The sequence below is a fragment of the Sesamum indicum genome, linkage group LG1, assembly GCF_026168435.1.
Source record: "Sesamum indicum cultivar Baizhima isolate 11 linkage group LG1, ASM2616843v1, whole genome shotgun sequence".
NCBI lineage: Eukaryota > Viridiplantae > Streptophyta > Magnoliopsida > Lamiales > Pedaliaceae > Sesamum > Sesamum indicum.
Genome location: NC_142657.1, coordinates 18,874,921 through 18,899,144, shown reverse-complemented (window position 1 = coordinate 18,899,144; position 24,224 = coordinate 18,874,921). Strand labels below are relative to the sequence as shown.

Here is a 24,224-nt window from a genome sequence, read left to right as displayed (position 1 = left end):
TTCATGGGTTTTTGAATACAGAAATTATTTTTATGTTTTTTTTTTTAATTTTGTAGTAGTTTTTCCTAATTTTTATTTACCTGACTTTTTTTCTTTCACATAAGTTATGTTTTGACTCCAATGACATGTCATCAGTAGTGAGTGGTGCACGGCGCACAATGGCGCCAAGGGCTCCTGGAACCATGGCGCATGGCGCACGGCACGGCGCGTGACTTTCCGAAGGATGGCGCAAATATAATAAATAATCTATATATTTATATAATTAGTATTATTTTGATTAGATTAATGTATAAGGATTCAAATAAGACATAAAACAACAAATTCAACATAACAAGACTTCATATAATTAAAACGACCAATTTTGAACCATTGCCTTATAGTAAGAAAGTTTAAGACTTTAAGCTGTAAATACTAAATACCGACATAAACATACAATAAAATACTTTAATTAATCATCCCAAAAAGAAAACACTTACAGAACAACTAAAGCACTCAAAGATTAATAAAATCACATCAATTTTAATGATTCAATCGGCATAATTAGAGCTTGTACTGTTGTACACGCCAAAGATTTACACTTCATGAATTTAGAAAAAAGTCACACTCTCAATGGAAGAGAAGAAGAAGAGAAGAACGCAGAAGAAGATGCGTTGGCAGAGGAAGAAGAGAGAACTCAATAAAGAAGAGTCAAGAATGAAGTTACCCTTGCATGCAAAGCACTTAATTTGCTAAAATTCCTTTTATATTTAGGTTCTTCTTTTTTTTTTTTTTATAATTCATGGGCCTGGGCAGCCCAGCCAGCAGCTAGGCCGCCCAGGCCCTCTTTGTTATGGCGCGCCTGGGCAGCGCTGAAATGGCGCCCAGGCATGCGCTATGGCGACGCCATAGAGAAGGTGCACGCCATGCGCCATTGACTACACTGCTTGTCATTATCTTTTAAAATTTTGAGTGGGGTCAAAGGGTTAAATTTCATCACGAGAACACACATACTTATATATGTTGATGTGGATTCTTTCAAACCAATAACACCAATTATTTTCTATCCATTGGACTGAACTCTTTTCAATCATCGGATATTTCTGGTCAGCCCTTGCCCCTTCCTGTTTGGATTTGCATATACATTGATTGTAGTTTTCCTTCCATGGCACTTGTGAAGTACAAACTGATCTACTTGTCATTTAACATTCTTCTTAATTTCTGTCATTTGTTCTTTTAGTACTATCTTGGATATACTTTGATATTTCCTTTCTTCTAATGTATCATATCATATAAGCTCTTAATCATCTCTATTTTGGTTCTTTTTTACCTTTTCCTTTTCTTTTTCTTGGTTTTAGTGTGCTTCTAATGTAGTTGGTATAGTTTGTCAAACAACTGGGTTTAGCTTGAATTATTTGGTTGGTTTAAACTGGTTCTCTTGTGTTATACCTCCCAATTTGTTCCTTAGAGAAAAAAAATAAAGTTCTTCCTGGGTTTTTTAGTTAATTTTCTGTTTCTTAACATATATATATAGTTATATATATATATATAAGCTGTTTAAATTTGTGTTTCAGGCATCCCAACAACTCAAATATAGTTGAAGGCATGGTAAAGGCTCTTGCTCGGGTTGTTTCCAGTGTCCAGGTGAGAGTTCCTATTTCGTTGTATGTAATTTAATTATACTCAATGTTCGCCTCTTCTTTAAGGAAGTTGTGGGCCGTTATGTTCATGAGAACTTTTATGGTAGCTACGATTAGGAGGTGCAGGTGGGTTGAGCTTGATGAAAATTGAGTTCTTGAGGTTGCAAAGTGAGCACTCGAAGTTTGGCACATTTAAAGTCAAACCAAACGCAAATGGAGGCTGATTTAAGTTTAGCTTGAATGTTTGATGCTGTTTCTTTTAAAAGAAGGGTTGATTACAACGAGCTTCCCTGAGGTTTGTCATAATTACAATTCTCTCCTAATTTGGAAATACAAGTATCCGCTAGAATTAACGACTATCTAACAAATACCCCTAGGTTGTCACGAGTGGGTATGTGTTAGACGATGGTTAATAAAAAAGGGGATTTGTGATCTTCAAACAACAAGGGCGTAATTGTAATTATGACAAACCTCGTGAGCCTGTTGTAATTTACCCTTAGAAGAAACTAGATATTGTTGCCTCTTTAATCCAAACTTACCCGATCTTCACTTTTATTTAATTCAACTTCCATCAGAATAAATACACAAATGGGATTCTCTACCGCCACGAATCCAATTCAATTTTATCATTCTTAAGACACAATCTGACATCTGCTTTTTATGCATACTAGGCCCTACAAAAGTGAAGTAAAAAGAAGTTGAAAATACCTCGAGGGTTGACTCAGAAGTGAAAGCAATGAAAAAGGAGAAAGTTGGGCTTGGCGGGATGGTTTTGGATTTCCTCTTTGATGGTTGCTAGTCTATTTAGAAAGTATTTCGTCTAAACTCAAGGTTAGTATTATGATGGTTCAACCAACTTGAGAGGACAGGGTAGGTGACTGGAGGTGCAGCATGTGGGTTGCGGGATTTTGGGGGCTAGGGTTGGGAAAGAGAGAAATTTTGGATTACTCTAGAATGATAAGAAGCAAAGCATTAGAATAGTGTTGGAGTATCTCTATATTTATATTTATCTATATCTACTATGTCTTATTTAATAAAAGGATAATAAATAAGAAGATCCCAAGACTTCGATATGAAAGCTGAAGCTTGGTTCATGAAAGAGCTGAGTGCTACTCCAGCTCCTACCAAGCTTGCTTTTGAGGCTAGAGAGCTCGCTCAACCTAACTGTAACACGTGGAAATGTTCTATTAAACCATCATGTTTCCAAATAAATTTAAATAAGTTAGCTTAAAAAATCTCATTTAAATTTAAGTCGGTCAAAAAAACATTATCTCGTAGCAATAATGTGAATTTGTCAGCTCTTAAGGTGTCAATATTCGCATATATTTTTAGCTATTGGTACTTTTGCTAGATTCTGAAACTTAATGAATATCATTTGAATACTATTTGTAGAGTAATACTCTGATTAAATAAATATAATCTTTTATGTTTGTCATAATTGCTTATGGGGCCACAAACTTAATATGAGACGTAATAATTAGAAAATTCTGTTTCAAATTCAAGTGCGACAATATGATATAACTTTAATAGACACTAGAGGGAAGTATTTTACATTAAGAAAGATAAAAGGGGCACGGGATGATTGCAACCACTTATTGTTTTCACCCCTAATTTCTCAAGCTCACCAAATACCCATATCCACCATCACTTGCTGCACTTTTTCCTTTTTCCATTTTCCATTTTTGTCACTTTAAAAGTTTAAGACAGAGTTGGCTGTCTATTTGGAACATCAATGTTCTTGGCTCTTTGAGGAGTAATTAGCAACCTAAATCTTGGAAAGATTTGCATATTTTGTCTTCCGCAACCAAATCCAATTTCACTCCGGAACTTGCCCTTGTCTTCCACATCTCACCAAAATATTATATGTTGGTGAGATGAGTAGAAAAACTAAGGGCCCCCTTGAATGGTTTTATTTTTCAAATCATTTTGTTTTCAGTTGTATGGTTTACGGGCCAGAGGTGGGGTGTCATGCCCCCTTCTACCAAAGGTGTCGGTGTTGTTTTGGATCTTTTTTCTGCAATTGTTTCCAAAAAACCTGGCCATTTCAAAAGCATCCACTAAGGAATTTTATGACATTTAGATTCATTCTACATTTAATCATGCATCAACACCTTTTGCCAACAAAAGATCAAAATATGATATCATCTTCCCAATGATGAACTGGCCCCCTCCTTTTTCCTTTGCCACCATCCTCTTCTCTTTTCTTGTTTCCCTGCATCGTCGTCTCTTTCCTCTGTCATCACTCTCCTGTTTTCTTCTTTCATCTTTGTCCCCTTCGCTGCTCTTGCACCGATGCCTCGACCAATCTCCATCTAAGCTCTCACTGCCACCACTTGTAGCCACTGTTGCTGGAGAATCCCATTGGTGTGAATGAAGCAATAAAGAGAAAAGGAGAAATGGAAATAGATAGTAGAAGACTGGACAAAGCAACAGAATAAAAGATAATTTAAATTTTAAAAGTTATTAGAACTATCCGATCCAATTTTGTTCAAGATACATTCGTTAACTTATAAAAACTACATAATCTTTTGAAGTCTTCATAATTTTTTGTCCAAATGCATTTTTCTGAAACTCACATGACCGACATATGCCTACTACTAATACTTATTTCCTAAACCATCCTCAAAAAACAAAAAACGCACAATCAATCATGGTTTTTAAAATACTAACCTAAAATGTGCATTATATTCTTACTTTAGTTCTCATTCTTTCTCCTAAAATATATGTAAATTAATTTATGTTTCATTTGGAACTGAACTATTTGGGAGCCAACTAGATGCACAATTACTATTGTGATTTTGAATTGAGCTTTGAGTTATAAGTCTTTATTGGAAGAATTGTAGTTGACTTGAGGTTAAGGTTGAAATTTGTGAAAGCTCAAAAAGTTGTGGGAGCAGCAATGTTCCACTATCTCTGTCTGTCTCTATCTGCAAATGTTGCGATATTGAATCTGATTATGAATTGAACTTCGGGAAATTAGGATTTATTTTTAGCTAACTGGCTGAACTAAAATCTAATTGAGAGAATTGTTGGTGGTAGTATGGCAAAGCTGCACAGTGGCAAGGAGTAATAGTTGAAACCCTAATAGCCCATTATCTATGTATCTACTCCAAGTCTTTTACTTAATGAAACTACGAAATCCAATTTATTTCACCTTGTCGCAGAATTTCTAAAGTCATGCATTTTTTGGAAAACAAAAGGTATCACCAAGTCATCTTGATGGGTGCTGAATCTTTATATTCACTAAGTTCTTTATGTTCGCATCCAGTATCTATTCTTTTGTGTTTTGCATTAAATTAATGCATAAATTAAGTAAAGTTGTTCATGCTAGTGTTGCCATGATATTTTCAAGTATAAAGACTTATCTTACAGTATTGTAACACATTTCAACATTAATTCTATTAACAAGGAACTTCTTGGTTTGTTTGTTTAGGGAACCTGTTTCTAACAAGCAGCTAGAAATTATGCATTATTTTAACCAAACATGTTTATTAAATGAGATGTTCCCTCGACCAAGCACGCATGCATATCTGTAAGGATATCCAAATGATGCTATTTTCTTTTAAATGATTCTCTGGGTTGGGACCTTCATGATGACTGTTTTGGGCATATGTTTCATGATGACCATCTCCATGTCTGACCATATTCCATAGCCCCCATAATCCAAAGACTTCATGTAATGTAAATAAAATACTTGAAGTGAGTATTTGTTTTTCTAATGATGTCAAATGAACAAAATTTCTGTTGCCAATCTAATTGATTTGTTGGGCACTACTGTCACACGAAGTTCTACCTTTCTTCATGCGACATATTTAAGAAGCTTTTTTTTTCCCGTTGTTATCACAAATCCAGGTATTTTTTGTCAAGCTGGTATTTAAATACTTTAGAAGATAAAGGTCTCTTATCCAAGATGGCTTCCATTTTCTATATTGTTTATCTATGCTATTTGCTTTTGTTTCCTCATAGATGCTGCTTTCTCTGTTTCCTCCCAATATCAATGATATCATGCAGCAAAATCATGAGTGATGATTGCTTGGTAAATGTTGCAGTACCTAGAAACTGGTGAGGAGAGCCTTGCAGCTGTTGCAGGCATGTTTAGCAGTAAAGCCAAAGGTAATATATGCTTTGAGATCCATGCAAGAAAGAACAATTGTAATCCAGAATCACAGACTAAAAGGAAACAAATATGAAGTAACAAGTATATAGGGGCACAAGTGTTTGTGCATTTTACTTGGATGTTTAAGTTTGTAATCTGATTTCATGATATCTATACTGACGTCTAGATGATTCCAAGTCTTTGAGATCACTTTAGATTACAACTTTTAGTGAAATGCATGATCACCAATTGATTGGCTGAGAAGCAGAATCAGGTTATTGAAAGTTCCGCAATATCATTTGGAATATGTACTAGACATCCTCAATGTATGGTTTCTGTAGTGGGATTATGTGCCTGGACTATTGGTTTACTTGTTTTATGTGTGCTGCGACCAGCATATGATGACAAGAGATGTCAACATGAGTACTGATTTTTTATCAATATTTTATCTTTTCTGGAATAATTCTGCTTGATGCTCTTTCACTCTCCACTATAAGGAAGGTGGCTCCTTGACTTACTATACCTTTTACTTTAGCTTTTAGACTTGATAAAGTAATAAGATGGCTAACAAACTTTTAGATGGTCGCAGCAAGCATCAGATTTAATACTTTATTTAAAATGCAAAGGAACTTCACTCTCTACTTTCTTAAAGAAGAGTTTAGAGAATTGGAGGTAGGTACTTGTAGTATATCCATTTCGTGATATTTCATTGGTGAATCTGATGTTACTCTTAAATATTGAAGTTTGTAGATATGCTATCTATCTGTTACTCCATCTGCAGTTTCTGGGCTGGTGGTTTTGGTCAATCAATTACCATTGTTGTGAATAGCATTTAGGTGACACGAGCTTGTTATCATGTTAGGTATTGAGTGGAGCTTGGATAATGATGCATCAAATGCTACTGTCTTGGTTGCAAGTGAAGCTCATGCTATTACTTTGGCAATTGAGGGTATACTGGGAGTTGTTTTTGCTGTTGCCACTTTGACTGATGAGGCAGTGGATGATGGCGAAGTAAGATAATAAAGCCAATTTCTCATTCAGTTTTCTGGCTTCATTTAATTTGAATCTTAGAAGATTGTTTTATCACCCTGCTGCTTTTTGTGTTTTCTTTTACCTTGGAGAATCAGCTTGAGTCCCCCAGGTGTGATACTGATCCAACCAGAAACTATACTGGGACAACTGCAACACTTTGTATGTCGATGGTTGATTCGATGTGGTTAACAATACTAGATGCTTTGTCCCTGATACTAATGAAGTAGGTTGAAAGAATTTTCTCTATCAATTAGTATTAATAACTTACAATTTATGTCTTCTGATGTGTATTTGTTGTTGTAGGTCACAGGGTGAGGCTATTATATTGGAGATATTGAAAGGTTACCAAGCATTTACGCAGGTAATTATATTATTTGCTAAATGTATCTTTTATGGTTCTTATGCTAAATCTTTCCTTTTAGTTTTCCGAGTCAATTCTGCATGCTCCCCCCTGACTCTAATGGTTTGGGGCAACAGGTTTCCTAGTTACCAAACTTCTTTGTGTAATGTCGTGTGATATGATGCTGAAATGTTGCTTGTTATTGTACAGGCATGTGGAGTTCTTCATGCTGTAGAACCTTTAAATTCTTTTCTTGCGTCCCTTTGCAAGTTCACAATTTATATCCCCAATGAAGCTGAAAAGAGGAGGTATTGATGAATTTCTTCTGGTTGTATTTTATTAACCCCAGATATCATGTCCATAGCATCATGATTGTTGACTCAGAAATATGTTGCCACCAATTTTATATTGTTGCTGTAACATTCTAATGTACGTGCTATGTGTTCTATGGACTATATGTTTATTTGTTTCCAAGTTCAAGAGTATCTCCTTGGTGACTCTACCGTCTTGCGCCACATATTTCAAATTCCTTTCAGTTCATGGGAAGATTTTACATCAACCTACTTCTGAGATGTTCCAGGGTCACCCACCTTCAATGTGCTCATAGATCTCAGTTCATGATATAACGACCTGGACTCAGGCATTACCTATTAGTGACAACACTAGATACCATATTCTGAAATTAACCAGAAGGCAATGGATAATCCGATAATTCTCGCTTGCCCCCTCTTAGAATTACTTCTAGTAATCCTTGAGAAGAAATACATTTTATGCTAGACTGCATCCTGAAATATCATCAGGGAAACAGCTTGACCTTGATATCCTGGAAGAGTTTTCAAAAGAAGAAAGGTTTTGTCTTACAAATGATGTGGGACTAACATCTTTTATACAAGCAACTAACATGACTTTTATTTTCTAGGAGCTGATCTATAAAAATGGTGGAAGCATTTGAGTTCACTTTTATATCTTTTCCTTTATATATTAATTAAGGTGATTTTCTCAACAAGTGTACATTGGTAGATACTGTTCTTGGTGTTTGGCAATCAAGTTTATTACAGACCTTTATGCTCTGGAATGGGATTGTGAGTAGATCTGTATTGCCAGTTTTCTTAGCTTTAAAAGTTATAGTCAAACTGACGAACCATGGCCTGCATTTATACCGTCCTAAAAAAACTGTTTCTACATAAGGAAGTCATAGAAGTAAAAGGGCATAATCTTACTTTGGTTGTGCAAGGCGACACCTAGCAGTAATCCGCTTAAGAAGAGAGAGTTGTGATGGACGTCTTATGCTATGGCTGCTTATATATTGGTTCACTGGAACTTAGTTGTACGTCATGAGCCTTTTTCTAATAAAACATGTTTCATCCTCCTGGTTGTTGAAAAAGAGACATTTTCATAGCATCCCACCGAGGCATGAATGACGTTAAAAGTTCTTCCAAGTTCTAGCCTATACTGGCTGTTGTAGCATCTGAACCCGTACGATTGTTGGCCCTTATCATATTGTTCCATTGCCACATTTAAACCAGGTTAACCCATCACTGAGGTTACTCTGGTTTGGAGGATATGAGTGCCTGCATATTGATTCCTAGGGACCCCTTTCTGTTCTATTTTTAGCATATAATTCATCTGAGGAAGGATCATGAGTGACTCTACATTACTTGGGAGAGGGGTGTATTTTTGATTATTAATATTCCCCCCATCTCATTTTTTGTCATTTGCAGGCTGTCCTTTGACAAATGCTAAGGAAAGTAACTAGATGACTCCGAACATTTCCAATGAACTTCATTTACCTTTCACTCATTACCAATTGCCACATCTTAGTCTAGCCTTTACCTGCATCAGTTTTCGATTCCCCACTCCCAAAGGGCAGCTTGAGAAACATTGTTTGTTTTATTGATGACAATTGTTAGGAGACATTCAAAAGCAGAAACTGCATGCTATGTTTTATGTATAGTATCCCCATCTGTTTTCTGCGCGCTCTACCTTTTAACAATTTTGTGTTCACATCATATAATTGAGTAAGGACTTAGCAATCTCTTATGTGCAGCATAATACTATCTCCTAGTTCAAAACGGGCTGAACAATTAGTTGACCAGAGAGAAGGCATTGTTCTTACTCCAAAAAATGTGCAGGTCTGTTTTCTTTTGTTTCAGTTTCTAATTTTTAACATGCTGTAGATCAGTTCTGTTCTTGGTGTTGTGACGAATTTCATTCAGTGTACCCTCTTTTTTGAACAGTTCACTCTATTGTAAAGAATTCATGGTTATGCTTGTATGTACAGGCTCTCAGGACTCTCTTCAATATAGCTCATAGATTACAGAATGTATTGGGTCCTTCTTGGGTTTTGGTATGTTAAGATTTCAATAATTTATAAGATCATTGACTTTGAGATCCTAATAATTGTTTTTGCTTCATACTTTGAAGGTTTTGGACACTCTATCTGCTCTTGACCGAGCAATTCATTCTTTACATGCAACAACACAGGTAATATCCAAAGTTGAGCTAAGAATACAATGTTAAGTTGGCTAAACTTCTTTTTGAATCTCCTTGCAGTCACTTTAATTTTGTTGTTATTAGAGATATTAAATATTAAATAATTCTCCTCTCTAGCAATTTAAACTTTTAGATGAGGTGGTCAAACGAACATGGTGACAGAGCTAGGTCAAGTAAGTGATTCTAAGTTCAATTCTTACCACTAAAAGAGTTTCCCATGCAAGATTTCATGAAAAAGAATACTTCTGGCATATGAAGAGGCGTATTACATATATTAAACATGAAATGATTTTCATTTTTAACAAGTTAAGCTTTTTAGATGAGGTGGTCACTCAACAATTGCATTTTACAAACTTGGTTTTTTAATCGACTTCCTGCTTGCATATAATGAATAAACTTTTTGCATATTTTAAAATATATTAGAAATATTATAAATACAAATAACATATATAACTCAATACATTACATTAAAAATAAAAAAGAAGAAAGAAAGGAAAAAAACTAATTTATCAATCAAACGTAAAATTTGGAAAGTTAAAGTTAGTTATTTTATCGGTTGAAGGTACTTTTGGCTTCACAAAACGTTGGTGCAGCGGTGCCATTAACCTCTGCTTGTGAGTGTAAAAGGCCTTTTTTTTTATATAGCATAGATAACTAAAGCCAACTCCCTTCGCTCTGATAGCCACTACATTCATGTATCATATTATGCTTCTTCGGTTATGAGTGGACTTCCTACAGACAGCCTACCTTACAACAAATTGAGTTCCTTTGCTCTTAGTAGAGCTTCTAGATGAGGTGCTCAGTCAACAATTGCAATTTACAAACTTGGTTTTTTGGGTCAATAACTAAAGCCAATTCCTTGCTCTATGGACAGATCACTGTAAATATTCAAGTATCATATTATACTTCTTCAGTCATGAGTGGTCTACCTAACCTACAACAATTTGAGTTCCTTTGCTCTTAGTGGTTTCAATTAGCCAATCCATACCTTTTGGCGCATTTTGCGTTCTGCATTCCCTTCTCCATCTGATCACTTGTTGCTAATAAAATAAAATTGGTCATTCTATCTGAATTGATCTTTGATTTATGCCTAGCTCTCTCTGGATGAAGTTACTTGAGAACTCATGTTTGCACTTTGGATGTTCATAAAAATTGGAGTACAATCCAATATAGAGTTATTTTCGAAAAGGAGCATGAACCCTATTGCAATCTTTTACTCCAATGTTGTTGATATGAGATCTTTTGTAACTTCTGTTGCAGCTAAGTTTTAAAACACATAGTTCCTTAATGCTTCAGAGAACCTCTAGATGTATCACTTTCCAATAGATGAACGGCGTAAAATCTTTTTCGGATTTTTCTAATCTGAAAGCTGAATAAATTGCCTTCCATGCTAGTATATGGCCAAATGGAACCAACTCCTAGGTACATGTTTGATGCCATTAGCTGCATGCGAGGAGAGAATCTGGCAGTTGGCATATCCCACTTTTCTGTTACAAGTTTATGAATTTCGCTTTCAACCTTTCTCATCCTTCCTTTGGGAAATTTTAATTGCTTTTCTGGCTTATAATTTGCAATTATTTCTTCTAACCATTTAACTACTACACAAAAATATGGTACAAATATTTTTTTCACCTTCATCAACTTATTGGATTTATTAGGATTTCTTTAGTATCTAGTGGCCATCAAAAGTTGTTGGACTCGGCATGAAGTAAATGAATCGGCTTTAACAACTGATGCTTCATAATCTTCAGCGAGAAACCGAGATACTGCAGTTATTGTACTCTGTTAAGCTGTTTTGAAGTCATTTTTGCTGCCTAGTCAATAGTTATTCACCAAATCGGACTCTTCATTGTGTAGGAGGTTCCCACAGTCCCTAAACTATCTAGAGATTCATCTGGGCAATATAGTGATTTTAATGTTCTCTCGTCACTGAATTCTCAGGTAGTTTTATTTCTTCTTATTTTATCCTGTGTTGCATGGATAACATTATACTGATTTTCCACATCTGTTGCTCCTTTTCTCCCAACTTTGTATAGCTTTTCGAGAGCTCGGCTTTGATGCATGTGGCAGCTGTTCAATCGCTTCTTTCTGCTCTGCGTCAGTTGTCGCGTCAATCTATGGCAACAACTTTGAGTAGCATTGGGCAGACATCAAATCAGAAAGTCGGAAGCATTAGTTTTTCTGTGGAGAGAATGCTATGTATCCTCATCAGTAATCTTCATCGTACGTTCGTAAACCAGTTTCCCTGAGATGATGTGGTTCTTTCTTGATCTTTCATTCATCTTATATAAAGATGCTAACAAACTAATTGCTGTACTTTCTCTGAAGTTATAGTTCTCTCTGTCTAACTTGATTTAATTATTGTTTGCCTAGTTGTAATGGGGGAAATATCTTTTGTTCTTGTTTTGCATTGTATCCCACAGTCAGGATAGAAATACTCTTCAGAAAGTAGAATGGTGAAGTTTGATTTGCCTTCTGATCTTGACAGTTTGAATGTTAATAGAGTGCATCTTCATTTCTCATGCCCTTATCTAGTATCCTTGTGTATTTTATTCTTCTAATTCTAAAAGCATGTTGATTAAATAGGTTTTGGTTGAGTAAATTGTCAACATCCACGGATTGTATATATTTGTAAGAAGAGACAATAAAGCCAAAACAAAATGTCTGTAAAAGCTATCTTGATCATCTAAAAGATTGTCTTCCGTTATTACTGAATTTAACTGGTCTTGAATGAGTACACATATATAATACTTCTTGGCTGGTACTTATAGTCATTGGGACTCCTAATATATAGTTTCTCTGCAGGGTTTGTGTGGATTAATTAATAATTAACATTATTCAGCTACCTAACAATGTCACAACATAACAATATCCTGTGCATACCGCCATTACTGACCAGAACTTCTATAATATACTGTGTAGTAAACTCTCTCTTTATTTCTTTTGCAGATAATCACATTTTAGTTTTTAGAATATCAAAACTATCAAAATTAATTAGGCTTGCGAGCAATCTGATCCAGCTAAATGCATCAGCTTAACTGAATTTCTAGCAGGCTGAGAGATGGAACGTGTTAGCTATCTATAATGTATTTAATTAAAGGGGAAAAAAAAGATTCTTTGTTTTTATTTAAACTGAAGCAGTGAAACAGGAAAAGCATAAATTTCTGCTCAGAATCCTAAGCTAGAGCTCAAACTGAATTCAATATACTTTTGCTTGAGCTATAACCTGGATTGAACTTGAAAATCTTTTGTAACTTTTACTCATTTTAGCTCCTTGGAAACCCTCGTTAAAGTTAGCCCTTTTGAGAATCTTACAATCTGAATAGATCATGGGTCGTTGGCCATCTGAAGTATTGTATATCTCTGTACTCTTGACAGGGGTGGAACCATTATGGGATGAGGTAGTTGGTCATTTCCTTGAGGTAATCCTAATATTGGTCTTTTGTTCATATGTGCACCTGGATCCTTCATGACAACCACAACATGCTTTGCAGCTTGCTGATAGTTCAAATCCACAACTACAAAGTATGGCTCTTGATGCATTGGATAAAGCCATATGTGCTGTCTTAGGTTCTGATCAGTTTCAGAATACTTCATCAAAATCTCTTGATGCATCAAATGATGTGAGAATTTAATCTCTTTCCTCTTTTGTCGTCGCTTTCCTTTGGCATCCTATTGGTTTTTGGTTATGGTACTTAACATATGATGTCATTCTAAATCCTCTGGAAGCTACATGACCAATCAATGTTCAGAATGGAATGTGCTGTCATCTCTCCATTAAATGATCTTTATTCTCTATCACAAAATTTTGATGTTCGTGCCGGATCTCTGAAGATTCTTGTGCATGTTTTGGAGGTAATTCTCAATCATCCATTTGATTAAGCTTTCCCTCTCATGGTTCACTATGCATTTCTTTATCTGACTGATTTGACTTGTCAGAGGCATGGTGAGAAGTTACGCTACAGTTGGCCAAATATTCTTGAAATGTTAAGGTGCTTCTCTGCTTTGTCATTTTCTCTTTTACTGGTGATTTAAAATACTAAGTACTAATGTTCTATTGCATTTCTAGGTCTGTAGCTCTTGCATCAGAGAAGGATCTGATTGCACTCGGATTCCAGGTGAGAGAAGCAAGTATCAAGAGCTTTTAGTACACTTCTTCTGTATGCTTTGATTTTGTCATTCACTTGTTTATCTTGGGTCAGTTTTCCACCAAGTAATGAGAATGTTATACTTATATGCGAATGTGCACTTATGGGCACATAAATTCTCTAATTAGTTGAGAACAATTAAAGGCCTGATTGTTGGCGATTGCCCACCAATATGTCTGAGTGTTCTTTACTTGTTGGATATTGGAGTTTGATTTTGAACTGGTTAAATTTTTTTTGCATGGTCTAGTGTCGCAACATCCTCTCACGCTGCATTTGTGATATTTGCTGGAGTTACACAACGACTGTATTTTACAATGCTCAAAAAGGTCTAAACAAATTTTTAAAATTTGTGAAAAAGATAATAGCAGAAATTAGCTTCATCCAAAACAAAAGTTTCTATTGCATTGATTTTTTTGTAAAGTTATTCTCGATGAAGAAATTTAGATATCAGTTGCTTGTCACCAAAAATGTGCGAGGTTTTGCCTCCAAGTAGCATGAGAGGAAGAGATGGGCAAAGTTGAAATGGGATGGAAGTACATAATGAGTTTCGAGAAATCTCAAGTTGGTTATGGAAAATCATGGCTCTATTCTATTTAATATGAATTGCCTTGCTGCTTTTTTCTCTTACCAGGTGGTTTTGAATTAACATTGTAGAAGTAAATGATTAAAATAATTAATTGTATAGCTACATAACTGGTAAATGAAGGAAATCGGGTTATTATTGAAGTGATTTGTGTAAAGCTGGATATCATGTATCTCGCTTCTGAGTTTTTGATGCACCAGCATGTTTTTGTTTTGCTTTTGAACAAGACTTTACAGAACAAGTCGTCTTGCCCGTAAGTAAGTTTTTTGGTTTCTCATCTTGTGTTGATAAGTGCCCATGTTTACCCCATTACGCGATGAAAAGAGTGATAGTATCATCGATATTACTTTGAACCATGATCTGATGAGTATCAGATTAGCTGAAGCTCACTTCTAGTAGACCGTTATTTGTGATGATGAACGCATTTATTGGTAGGTATACATGTTGTTTAGAGTTCTCTACATTTCGTTTAGTTCTTGCTTTTGATGTTAACTCTAGATGCCCAAGCCTCCAACCTGTGTCTTCAATTCAAACTAATTAGAGTTCCTTCTGTGTAGAGCCTTCGTGTGATAATGAATGATGGGCTGCCCACTATACCTGCTCAATGCGTCCAGGAGTAAGAGCTTTCATCATTCTTTTGTTCAATATGATATCATTTGCCTGATTGTTTGTTTAGTATGATATTGTAAAGGCAATCTTATTTGTAACTATTTGTCTAGAAGCCCTACGAAATTTAATCCTCCTTAGTAATAAGGTCCTCTCAAATTTGTTCAAAACCCACCAATATTGAAAACTTTATTATATTCAGTTCAAAGAACAATATGCCTTTCATTCTTCCTGTTTCCACAAACAAAAGCAAACTTATAGTGATTGTGGACCTACACCTTTGCTTGGTAGGATCTGGCTGTTCACTTGGACGATTCTCTGTACACGAAAATGTAGTGTTTGGCCCCTTATCATATTTTGGATCACAGAGTGAGCACCTTGAAAAGCACAGATGAGCACATGCAGGGAAACTTGCATGGCATGATTTTATGTGTGGCCATGGTGTATGTTCTTATGTGTATAACCTCCTTTAGAAAAAAGTGAATGGTTTTATCAATATTCACATGTATAGCTCGGCAAAAGCTGCTGGCCTGTTTAGAAAAAATGGTCTTTCTTGGACAAGGTTTGGCAAGAAAAGGCGTGGCTATAGATAGTGAAATGGATTAGAGCTGCTTCATATCCTATTCCTTCTCCCTAACAATAGATAGTGGATTCTAAAGCTTAGTTTCAAGGTTTTGTAGGGTGAAAACAAGGAGAGTTTTTGTTACCTTTTCTCATAGACCTTGGTGATTGATGTTTTCAGTACACTAATTCCAGGAGCTAAGGCATATGTTTTAGTGAAAAGTTTTTGTAAAAAGAAGAGAATATTCTAGGTTCTCATAATTTTTAGTATAAGGGAACACTATATATATAAAGTCTAGGTCTAGCAAAAAATCAAGATTTAAATCCCTAGATGACGCAATCTTTGGAATCAGCGTATGAAATCTTAAACTTCCACAACCAGGCGATTCAAAGAATCATCCTACAATCACAAATCAGCCATAAAATTTAGTATATACTCTCCCTATATTTTCAGAACTGGAGCATAAATGTTAGTCGAGTAAATTATATTGGTACCCGAGTTTTGGTACCTGAGTTTTGCGTTAAAAATGACCAATTGGTACCCGAATTTAATGATTATTATCATTTAGGGATCCAAGATGCTTTTCATTTATTTTTTGTATCATTTTTTTTAATGTAACGTCCGTTTACCTTTAGATAATAAATAAGAAAGAATAAATATACTAAAGAAAAATTTGAATAACTTTCAATCCATATATTTTGTCTTTGTTTGAACCATTTGAGTGGTACTTTTTATAATAATTTTATTATTTTGTTATTTTCTACTGACATTATTTATCAATAAGATAACTCATTAGCTATTAATTAATTATATTAACAGTAAAATCCAAAATTCATTGCAACCTCACAGAAATTTAATTTGCATTTATTTTTGAAAATCGTAATCCAATATTTAAACTTTTGAATCTAAGTTTAAGCTATTGCAATCAAACTTTAATATCTCGATTAAATGCAAAAGTACCATTAACAATGAACAAATATTGAAGTCCTAAATATTTATTATATTAGAACAATGTTTCTAGTTAAATCTATTCCTTGAGTGGACTTCACCATTAACATAAGCTATTTAATAATGAGTTTTTAATAACTTTAAATCTGTTCCAATAATGATACTTAATTAATGTTTTCGATACTACCTTATGAAGTTGTCTTACATCTATGCTGTGACCAGTTTCTAGAAAGACTTGATGGGAGTCGCGACAATCATGATGCTTTAATGTGAATCCATTTTCCACTTCCTAGGAGGAGACTCTTTGAGACTTTAGAAGAATATTTTAAATAAATGTTACTCCTGTGATGTGGTGTTTAGTTATTAATTATCACCTCCATACTTGTTTTACACATGCCCTAATTCAATCTGGTTTTGCAGATGTATTGATGTAGCTGGGGCATACAGTGCTCAGAAGACTGAGTTGAATATAAGTCTGACAGCTATAGGTCTATTATGGACGGCTACTGACTTCATTGTGAAAGGGCTTACACGTTCGAGTGAAGAAGGATTTGTAACAGGTTAGGCATCTGTACATAACTTAGTTTATCTTAGTTGTTGTACAGCTTAGTTTTTGACTAATATGATTTCTTGCTTTGGCTTGCAGATCAAAGAAATTATGTAAAGAAAGAAGAGGCAACTCCTGAGTCTCATGAGAAAGTTACTGATGCGACGTACCTGGCTAATACTGTTGAACGTGACAAGTTGCTTTTTTCTGTATTTTCGTTACTTCATAAGCTGGGAGCTGATGAGAGACCAGAGGTATTCCAATACTTCTACTGAGACATTAGGATCATACCCACAAGTCAAAAGTAAACTTTGTCCTGATTGATATGCTTTCTTTCTTTGCTTGGGTTTTGTCTGCTTGGTAAACAAGTTATAATCTAACTTGAGTTCTTTGTACTGTGACATGTTGTCTCTGATATAGTTATTGTTTATCTTCTAGAAGCACATCTTTACATTGGATGCCCACATTTCTGTACTCCACATCATCCTAATTGTTTTGTCTTTTCCTTGTTAGATGTCTGTATATCTGCTTGATATTTAAGCTACAGTTGAGATTGAGGACCAGTTCTGTTTGTGGTAGTATATCTCAAGGTGGTTAGAACTTCAATGAGGTTATCTAGCTTCCGATTCAAACCCCTAGTAATCAGATGAATGCATCTCTAGTTCTATGACTATGTTGCTGAACATTTTGTTGGTTGCTTTTATTTCTTCTCACTTTGATTGCTCTTTTCCTAGTTTTATATGACAATTCTCAGTTAAACTTCTAGTACGAAACTTTTGTTGGTTGATATATCACTTATACCAGCACTTGGTAGCTTCCACATCTACCAATGCTTGGTAAAAAGTGACTGCTAGCGTGGTTAGACAGCTCTGTTTGGTTTTTGTAGAGAGGGGAATTGTTGTGCGTATTTTTTATTCTTCCAATCTCTAATATATAGAGATGGAAGTAAGTGATAAATACAGATAAGTGGTAACCTACCAAAGATAACTATCCAAACAAAAAGGAAAAGATATATGCAAATTGAAACAGATCTTCTGACATTTTTGACATCATGGAAAGAAATAATCAGTCTGCTCATATTACTAATCTATGGATATATTGTCCCCCTACGGCTGACATACTATCTTTAGGTTAGGAACTCAGCTATAAGGATGCTTTTCCAAACTCTTGGAAGTCACGGGCAGAAGCTTTCAAAGAGCATGTGGGAAGATTGTCTTTGGAATTATGTTTTCCCTACATTAGATCATGCGTCTCACTTGGTAAGGTGGAAACGTCTCGAAATTAGATACACTTCCTGCTTTCTTTGCTTGTCAATAAAGTTTCCTGCTTTTAGGCTGCGACCTCGTCAAAAGATGAATGGCAAGGTAAAGAACTTGGAACTCGCAAAGGAAAAGCAGTGCACATGCTTATACATCATAGGTATTATAGATGGCTTGCTTTATTCCAAGAATGCCCATTTGCAAAGCACTATACAAGACACTGTCTTGATGAATAAATTTGCAGTCGAAATACAGCTCAGAAGCAATGGGATGAGACACTTGTGCTGGTGCTTGGTGGAATTACCCGGATTCTACGATCCTTTTTTCCTTTCCTTAGAAGTTTAAGGAACTTTCAGTCTGGTGTGTTTTAATATTTTTTTGAACTTTTTGGTCATTATTAAATCATCTAAACTGTGAATGTGAGAAGTTTCTTCTGCATATCAGGATGGGAGTCTTTGCTTGTCTTCGTCAAGAACAGCATTTTAAATGGTAGTAAAGAAGTTGCTCTTGCTGCAATAAATTGTTTACAGTCAACCGTAGTTTCTCATTCTCCAAAGGTAATGACTTAATTCATTATCCTTTGTCTGCCACCTACTTTGGGCCTTTTGTTTGTCGATATAATTGCTTCTACACTTGTAAATGTGATGTTTTGCCCATCCTTTTCAATCAGGGAAATCTGCCAGTAACATACATTAGGTCCATACTTGATATTTATGAGGATGTTCTTCAGCAGTCACACAAGAGTAGTGATCATTATGTTGGCAAAGTGAAGCAGGAGATTTTACATGGGCTTGGTATTAAATCAATACCTAATTTTCTTTTATATATATTTCCTTAATATCTCAAAATTATATTGTTACCATATATCCACTTGTTATATTACATAACATTTCCACTAAAAAACTGGGGAATGTTTTACTTGTTACTAACATTATTCTTTTGCGACAATCCTAATCTTTGACAGGAGAAGTATATGCACAAGCTCAAGGGATGTTCGACAATGACATGTATAAACAGTTGATATTGGTCATAGATTCAGCAGTTAAAGAAGCCAGAACCACGAATAGTAACTTTGAAGCAGAATATGTAAATATCTATGAACTTGCTCCTATTTATACCTCTCTTCTTTTTCCCCTCAGTGAATGAAAATTAACCAGATATCCTTTTTCCCAAAACTAAACATTTTGGTTTATCCATTTTCTGGGAAGCCTGTTTCGAACTCCTTTCTATATTATTATGTGCATCTTTATATGTTAGACCAAATGACACACGATTTCATCCCATAGGGTCATGTACCACCAGTGCTACGGATTATACTCGAAATCTTACCGCAATTACGTCCAGCAGCTCACCTTAGTTCAATGTGGATGCTCCTCCTCACAAATTTACTGCAATATCTTCCAGCAGCTGATGCCTTGTTGGATGAAAATGGAGATGATGCCAAACCAGCGGGTAACAGCAATCATATTCCTGGTAAAACCTGCTACTTACCTTGATTACTTAGTTGGCAGCTTTAAAATCTCAATACATTATATATGACATAACTTACCTTATGTGATTTCCTAAACCACAGAGAAGAAAAGAGAAGGGTCAATCCTTAAGGTTAAATTGGCATCACCTACAATGGGTTACAACACATATAAATTGTTCGCAGAGAGGCTTGTACCTGTGCTTGTTGATCTTTTTGTACAAGCTCCAGTTACAGAAAAGTATAACATTTTTCCAGGTGTAATTCAAAGTCTGGGAAGGTGAGGATTTCTTTTAAGTTGGAAATGCTTAAGTTTCCAATAGTTCTTTCTGAAAAGCCATACCTTTTGAATTTCATCTGATAAGGACTTCTATTATTATATATAGACATAGAATGCTTAGTTAAACAAGGCTAGAAATATTTATACTTCTTTGGTTGGAGTGAAATGTCTTTGACGTAGAAAGGAAAGAAATTTAGGATGAAAATTGATGATGTAATTTGTGGACTTGAACTAGTGTATGGCATAGTGTATTGTTATTCAGTTTCATTCCCCTTAAAGAGAGATTTTGAGAACTGAAAATTTTCGTTGTCAATATTCTTTTCATAAGGTTTCAGAAACGCTTTTTCAAGCTTATGAATAGACACATCTATAGCATCTGTGAGATAATTAGGTGTGCTTGCTTGTGACACATTTCTCACTTCATCCCATCTAACTTGGTCAAAGCTCTGTATGGTTGGGAGATAGGCCTTTCATTTTAACTCGGTCTCTTTCTTGAGATTTTGTGTCAAAAGTTGAATCTCATCTATTTGCAATGCAAAAGGCACTGTGGATGCATTAATTGTATGTGATATGTGTACTTTTCTTTCACTTCTTCTCATGCTCCTACACCGCAATTTCTCTCAGATGGATGTTTACCCAACTAAAAAATGGCCTTTAGTGGTGAATTTTCCCGGTCGTCTTGTGCGCCATCACCTTCGCCACTCCCAACTGAGCAAAGATATTGATTGACACCCATTTTCTTGAGTTTGTAGATGGGATCTTGTTAGGGTTTTGATATAAAATTAGGGGTTTCCTTCTTCAATTTGGTAATCTTTCTTTTTTGTGATGCAACCTCTAACCTTTTGTGAGTGATCTGGTTTATTTGTGGAGATGGTGGTTCGATTAGGTATTGTTGTTGATTCTGTTGTTAATTTTGTGCAATTTGTTGTGGTTTTTTGATTGATTCTTTCTGTTGGATGTTGTTCTGTTTGGATTTCATTAGATTAGGTTGATTTACAGATGCTTATTGCCCTTTTAATCAGAATATTGGTACTATCTTCTATGTTCTTATAAGGTGGCTTAGATTGGTTAGAGTAATGGCTTGCTATTTTTTGGAGCTTGTTGAGTTTTGGGAAAATTGCATGTGATTATTCTGTTTATTTCGTCATGGGTTGCACAAACTTTTGGTTGCTTATGCTCCATATGTCCCATTTCAAAATATCTTCTTGCTTTTTGCAATTTTGTCCCAGGCCATTGAAATGATATGCACCATTGCTTGCTGTTATATTTTCTTACACAATTCACAGCGTCGGCTTCTGTATTTCACATGTTTGCCTTCACTTTCCATACATTTGGATGTTCCACACATTCTATGTTAGCTTTTCACCCAATTTCTTTTATTCATACCTGTTGAAGGTGTGTTATACATACTATTGTTATATCATTTAGGAATGGTTAGTTTATGTTCTTACTAATAATTGGTAATTCTGCTTGCTGGTATTGCTTTCAGGTAATCCATACTATTACTTAAACATTTTCTTTAATAACTTGAAATAGCATAGCCCATCATCACCCCCACCACACCACATCTTCCTTTGCAACGTCCTTATTATTTTTTAGGACAGTTTTGGTGGAGGAATGAACTATCCTAGTTAGAAATCTATGACATTACTTTGTTTTCCCTTCTGAATGAATTCCTCTATTTCTCATCCTCAATACATTCCATGTGAGCCAGGCTTATTGTTAGTAATGCGCAATGTTGATGGAACATTGATTTTTTATTTATAACTAATGTATTTCTTATTTGTTTCTACCATAAATTTGGATTTTCAATTTTGGGTCTTCCTAGGTGTATGACAACAAGAAGAGATGATCCTGACGGCACACTTTGGAAACAAGCTGTTGATGGCTTTCACCGCATTCTGATTGATGATGTTAGAAAACTTAAACCAACTCCTGGAACAGATCTAACTATTACTAGATCTTCGAGAATACATGTATGGAAAGAAGTAGCTGATGTCTATGAATTATTCTTAGTGGGGCACTGTGGTCGTGCGCTACCTTCCAACACACTCTCAGCAACGGCTCAACAGACTGATGAGTCTCTTGAGATGAACATCCTAGAGGTTCTGGGGGACAAGATTCTTAGATCAGAGAGTGATATACCTCCAGATGTAATTCTCATCTACTTGATGGTGCTCTATATTTTTATTTGGATATGCTTTGTAACTTTTTCAGTTTATGCTTGGTTGCTACATGGAATACTGTAGAGTTGTTTCATGTTCTCATTCCTACTATTTTCAATTGGTATCATCTCTCGGTTTAGCAGTGGAGTGGGGCATGAGAAGATAAGATAATTGTTGAGGGATGTATTTGGTGGCTTCAGTTGTCGCCTTAAGGGTACATGCTATTTAGTTTGCAATAGTCTGCATTACTGAATGTACTTTACTCATATGTTTTTGTTAACATCTATAGTTTTCCATTTCTTTCTTTTTATGTCACCTGTTGCCATTGCTGCTTATTTATCTTCCGTTTAACTGATTCACACTTGGCTGTTTGGGAAATATAATCCAATAGATGAACATTTTAGTAATTTGTATTTCCTATATTCTTTTGTGCACTATTGCATGCTAATACAATTTGATTCACAGATTCTGCAAAGGCTGATTTCTACGCTCGATCGATGTGCATCCCGTACTTGTTGTTTGCCCCTCGAAACTGTTGAGCTTATGCCTCCTCATTGCAGCAGATTCTCTTTGACATGCTTGCAGAAGTTATTTTCTCTGAGCGGGTAATCTCTGAATTGATACTATTCTGATAAATGATTTCTATGTGAAAAGTCTCACCTGAAGATCTTACTTGCAGCTATGAAGTAAGTGATTGGAATTCGGCCAGATCTGAAGTTAGCAAAATTTCAATTAGGACACTCATGTCCAGATGTGACTTCATATTAAGAAAATTCTTGGCAGATGAGAATGACATGGGTTTGTGGTCAAATAACGTCTCTCTGTTTACATTTTTCTGCTCCATTTTTGTGCTGTTTGAATCATTGCATTCCATGTGCAGGTAAGCATTCCTTGCCTACAGCAAGGCTGGACGAAGTTATATTTGTACTCCAAGAGCTTGCCAATCTTGTTATTCATCCAGAAACAGCATCCTCTCTTCCTTTGCATCCTTACTTGCAGGAGGGTGTCACTTTGGAGAACCTGAGAAGGCGTTCGCATTTGCTGGTTTTATTTCCATCATTTTGTGAACTTGTTGTATCAAGGTAAGAAAGTGAATTTGGTTATGGCTTTTGTTTTATTTGTGTAATCCTCCCTGTCTGACATCATTTTCTTTCCCAGTACTTTCTAATGAAGTCTTTTACTACCTGTAAAGAAAAAAAGAAAAAGGACCTTTTTACTGAGGCTAACTGAATTCTTAATCAAGTGAGAATAAATTGCAGACGAGAAGGGAAAGTAAAAATGCTGTAGTTTCCGTTAGTTGGACATTCTAAATACATTAACTGTCTGCTGCTGCTGTTAGATGTTGAACGCTTTCTGCTTTTCTGATGATGATTTAAATTGCGGAAATAATTGATGCATATAGGTTGTACTAGTTCTTTTCTCTCACTTTAGCATTCTGTGCTTTTCTGTTAATGTTACTTTAGTTTTATGATCATGTTTATTTCTAGAGTTACTGGGAGGCCCCTGTCCAGTAATCCAGTTGCTATTTTATAGGAAACTGAAACATGAGTTCACTTCATTATCAGCATTCATCTGCTGTGTCCAAACCCGACATCATAACTGACCAAACCCAAAAGCCAACTACAACCAGCACTGTCTGTCAGTAATAATTTAATTTGCCAAAACTATACAGAACTTTAGCCAATGCTTAACCAGTCATGTTGATCCTAACAAATCTCGAAATATTACCAAGCAGAGTGCAAATTTCCAACGACTGTGTTTGATTCACTGTCGCTCACATTTTAGGAGCAGTCCAGAATAGAACTAATATTAGATTCTAGGGGTGTGCATTCGGTGTTACCTTACTGATCAAACTGAAAATGTGGTAGAGCAAATTGCGTAATAAGTGAATTTTCTTGGTTTGCCATGGTAAATAATCGAATTAACTGAAATTTAAAATTAAAAAAAAAAAGAAAAAGAACTTGAAAAGTCAAATAATCTAATTCCAATCAAATTGAACATTTAAAAATTCACCAGTATCTCATTCATAACAAAATTCAAGAGTCTTATTTGAATCATGTTAAAGTTTAATAACATAAGCT

General features: G+C 35.3%; 1 protein-coding gene across 2 annotated transcripts in view; it reads left to right on the top strand.

The window, feature by feature from the left end:
• LOC105162431 (ARM repeat superfamily protein) overlaps positions 1–24,224 on the top strand; it is a 37,656-nt gene that overhangs the window by 12,074 nt on the left and 1,358 nt on the right. For both annotated transcript variants that reach the window (XM_011080437.3, XM_011080436.3), the window contains exons 13-43: positions 1,551–1,620; positions 5,666–5,729; positions 6,575–6,723; positions 6,840–6,967; positions 7,048–7,105; positions 7,295–7,392; positions 9,132–9,216; positions 9,366–9,431; positions 9,509–9,568; positions 11,435–11,518; positions 11,614–11,800; positions 12,956–12,999; positions 13,072–13,200; positions 13,307–13,432; positions 13,517–13,569; positions 13,647–13,695; positions 14,866–14,924; positions 16,845–16,984; positions 17,071–17,225; positions 18,102–18,230; positions 18,305–18,390; positions 18,475–18,590; positions 18,675–18,787; positions 18,901–19,024; positions 19,195–19,316; positions 19,517–19,703; positions 19,804–19,978; positions 21,807–22,131; positions 22,609–22,748; positions 22,823–22,941; positions 23,024–23,225. In XM_011080437.3, coding sequence (XP_011078739.2) covers positions 1,551–1,620; positions 5,666–5,729; positions 6,575–6,723; positions 6,840–6,967; positions 7,048–7,105; positions 7,295–7,392; positions 9,132–9,216; positions 9,366–9,431; positions 9,509–9,568; positions 11,435–11,518; positions 11,614–11,800; positions 12,956–12,999; positions 13,072–13,200; positions 13,307–13,432; positions 13,517–13,569; positions 13,647–13,695; positions 14,866–14,924; positions 16,845–16,984; positions 17,071–17,225; positions 18,102–18,230; positions 18,305–18,390; positions 18,475–18,590; positions 18,675–18,787; positions 18,901–19,024; positions 19,195–19,316; positions 19,517–19,703; positions 19,804–19,978; positions 21,807–22,131; positions 22,609–22,748; positions 22,823–22,941; positions 23,024–23,225 — 3,642 coding nt within the window. The remainder of the gene's footprint in view (positions 1–1,550; positions 1,621–5,665; positions 5,730–6,574; positions 6,724–6,839; positions 6,968–7,047; positions 7,106–7,294; positions 7,393–9,131; positions 9,217–9,365; positions 9,432–9,508; positions 9,569–11,434; positions 11,519–11,613; positions 11,801–12,955; positions 13,000–13,071; positions 13,201–13,306; positions 13,433–13,516; positions 13,570–13,646; positions 13,696–14,865; positions 14,925–16,844; positions 16,985–17,070; positions 17,226–18,101; positions 18,231–18,304; positions 18,391–18,474; positions 18,591–18,674; positions 18,788–18,900; positions 19,025–19,194; positions 19,317–19,516; positions 19,704–19,803; positions 19,979–21,806; positions 22,132–22,608; positions 22,749–22,822; positions 22,942–23,023; positions 23,226–24,224) is intronic.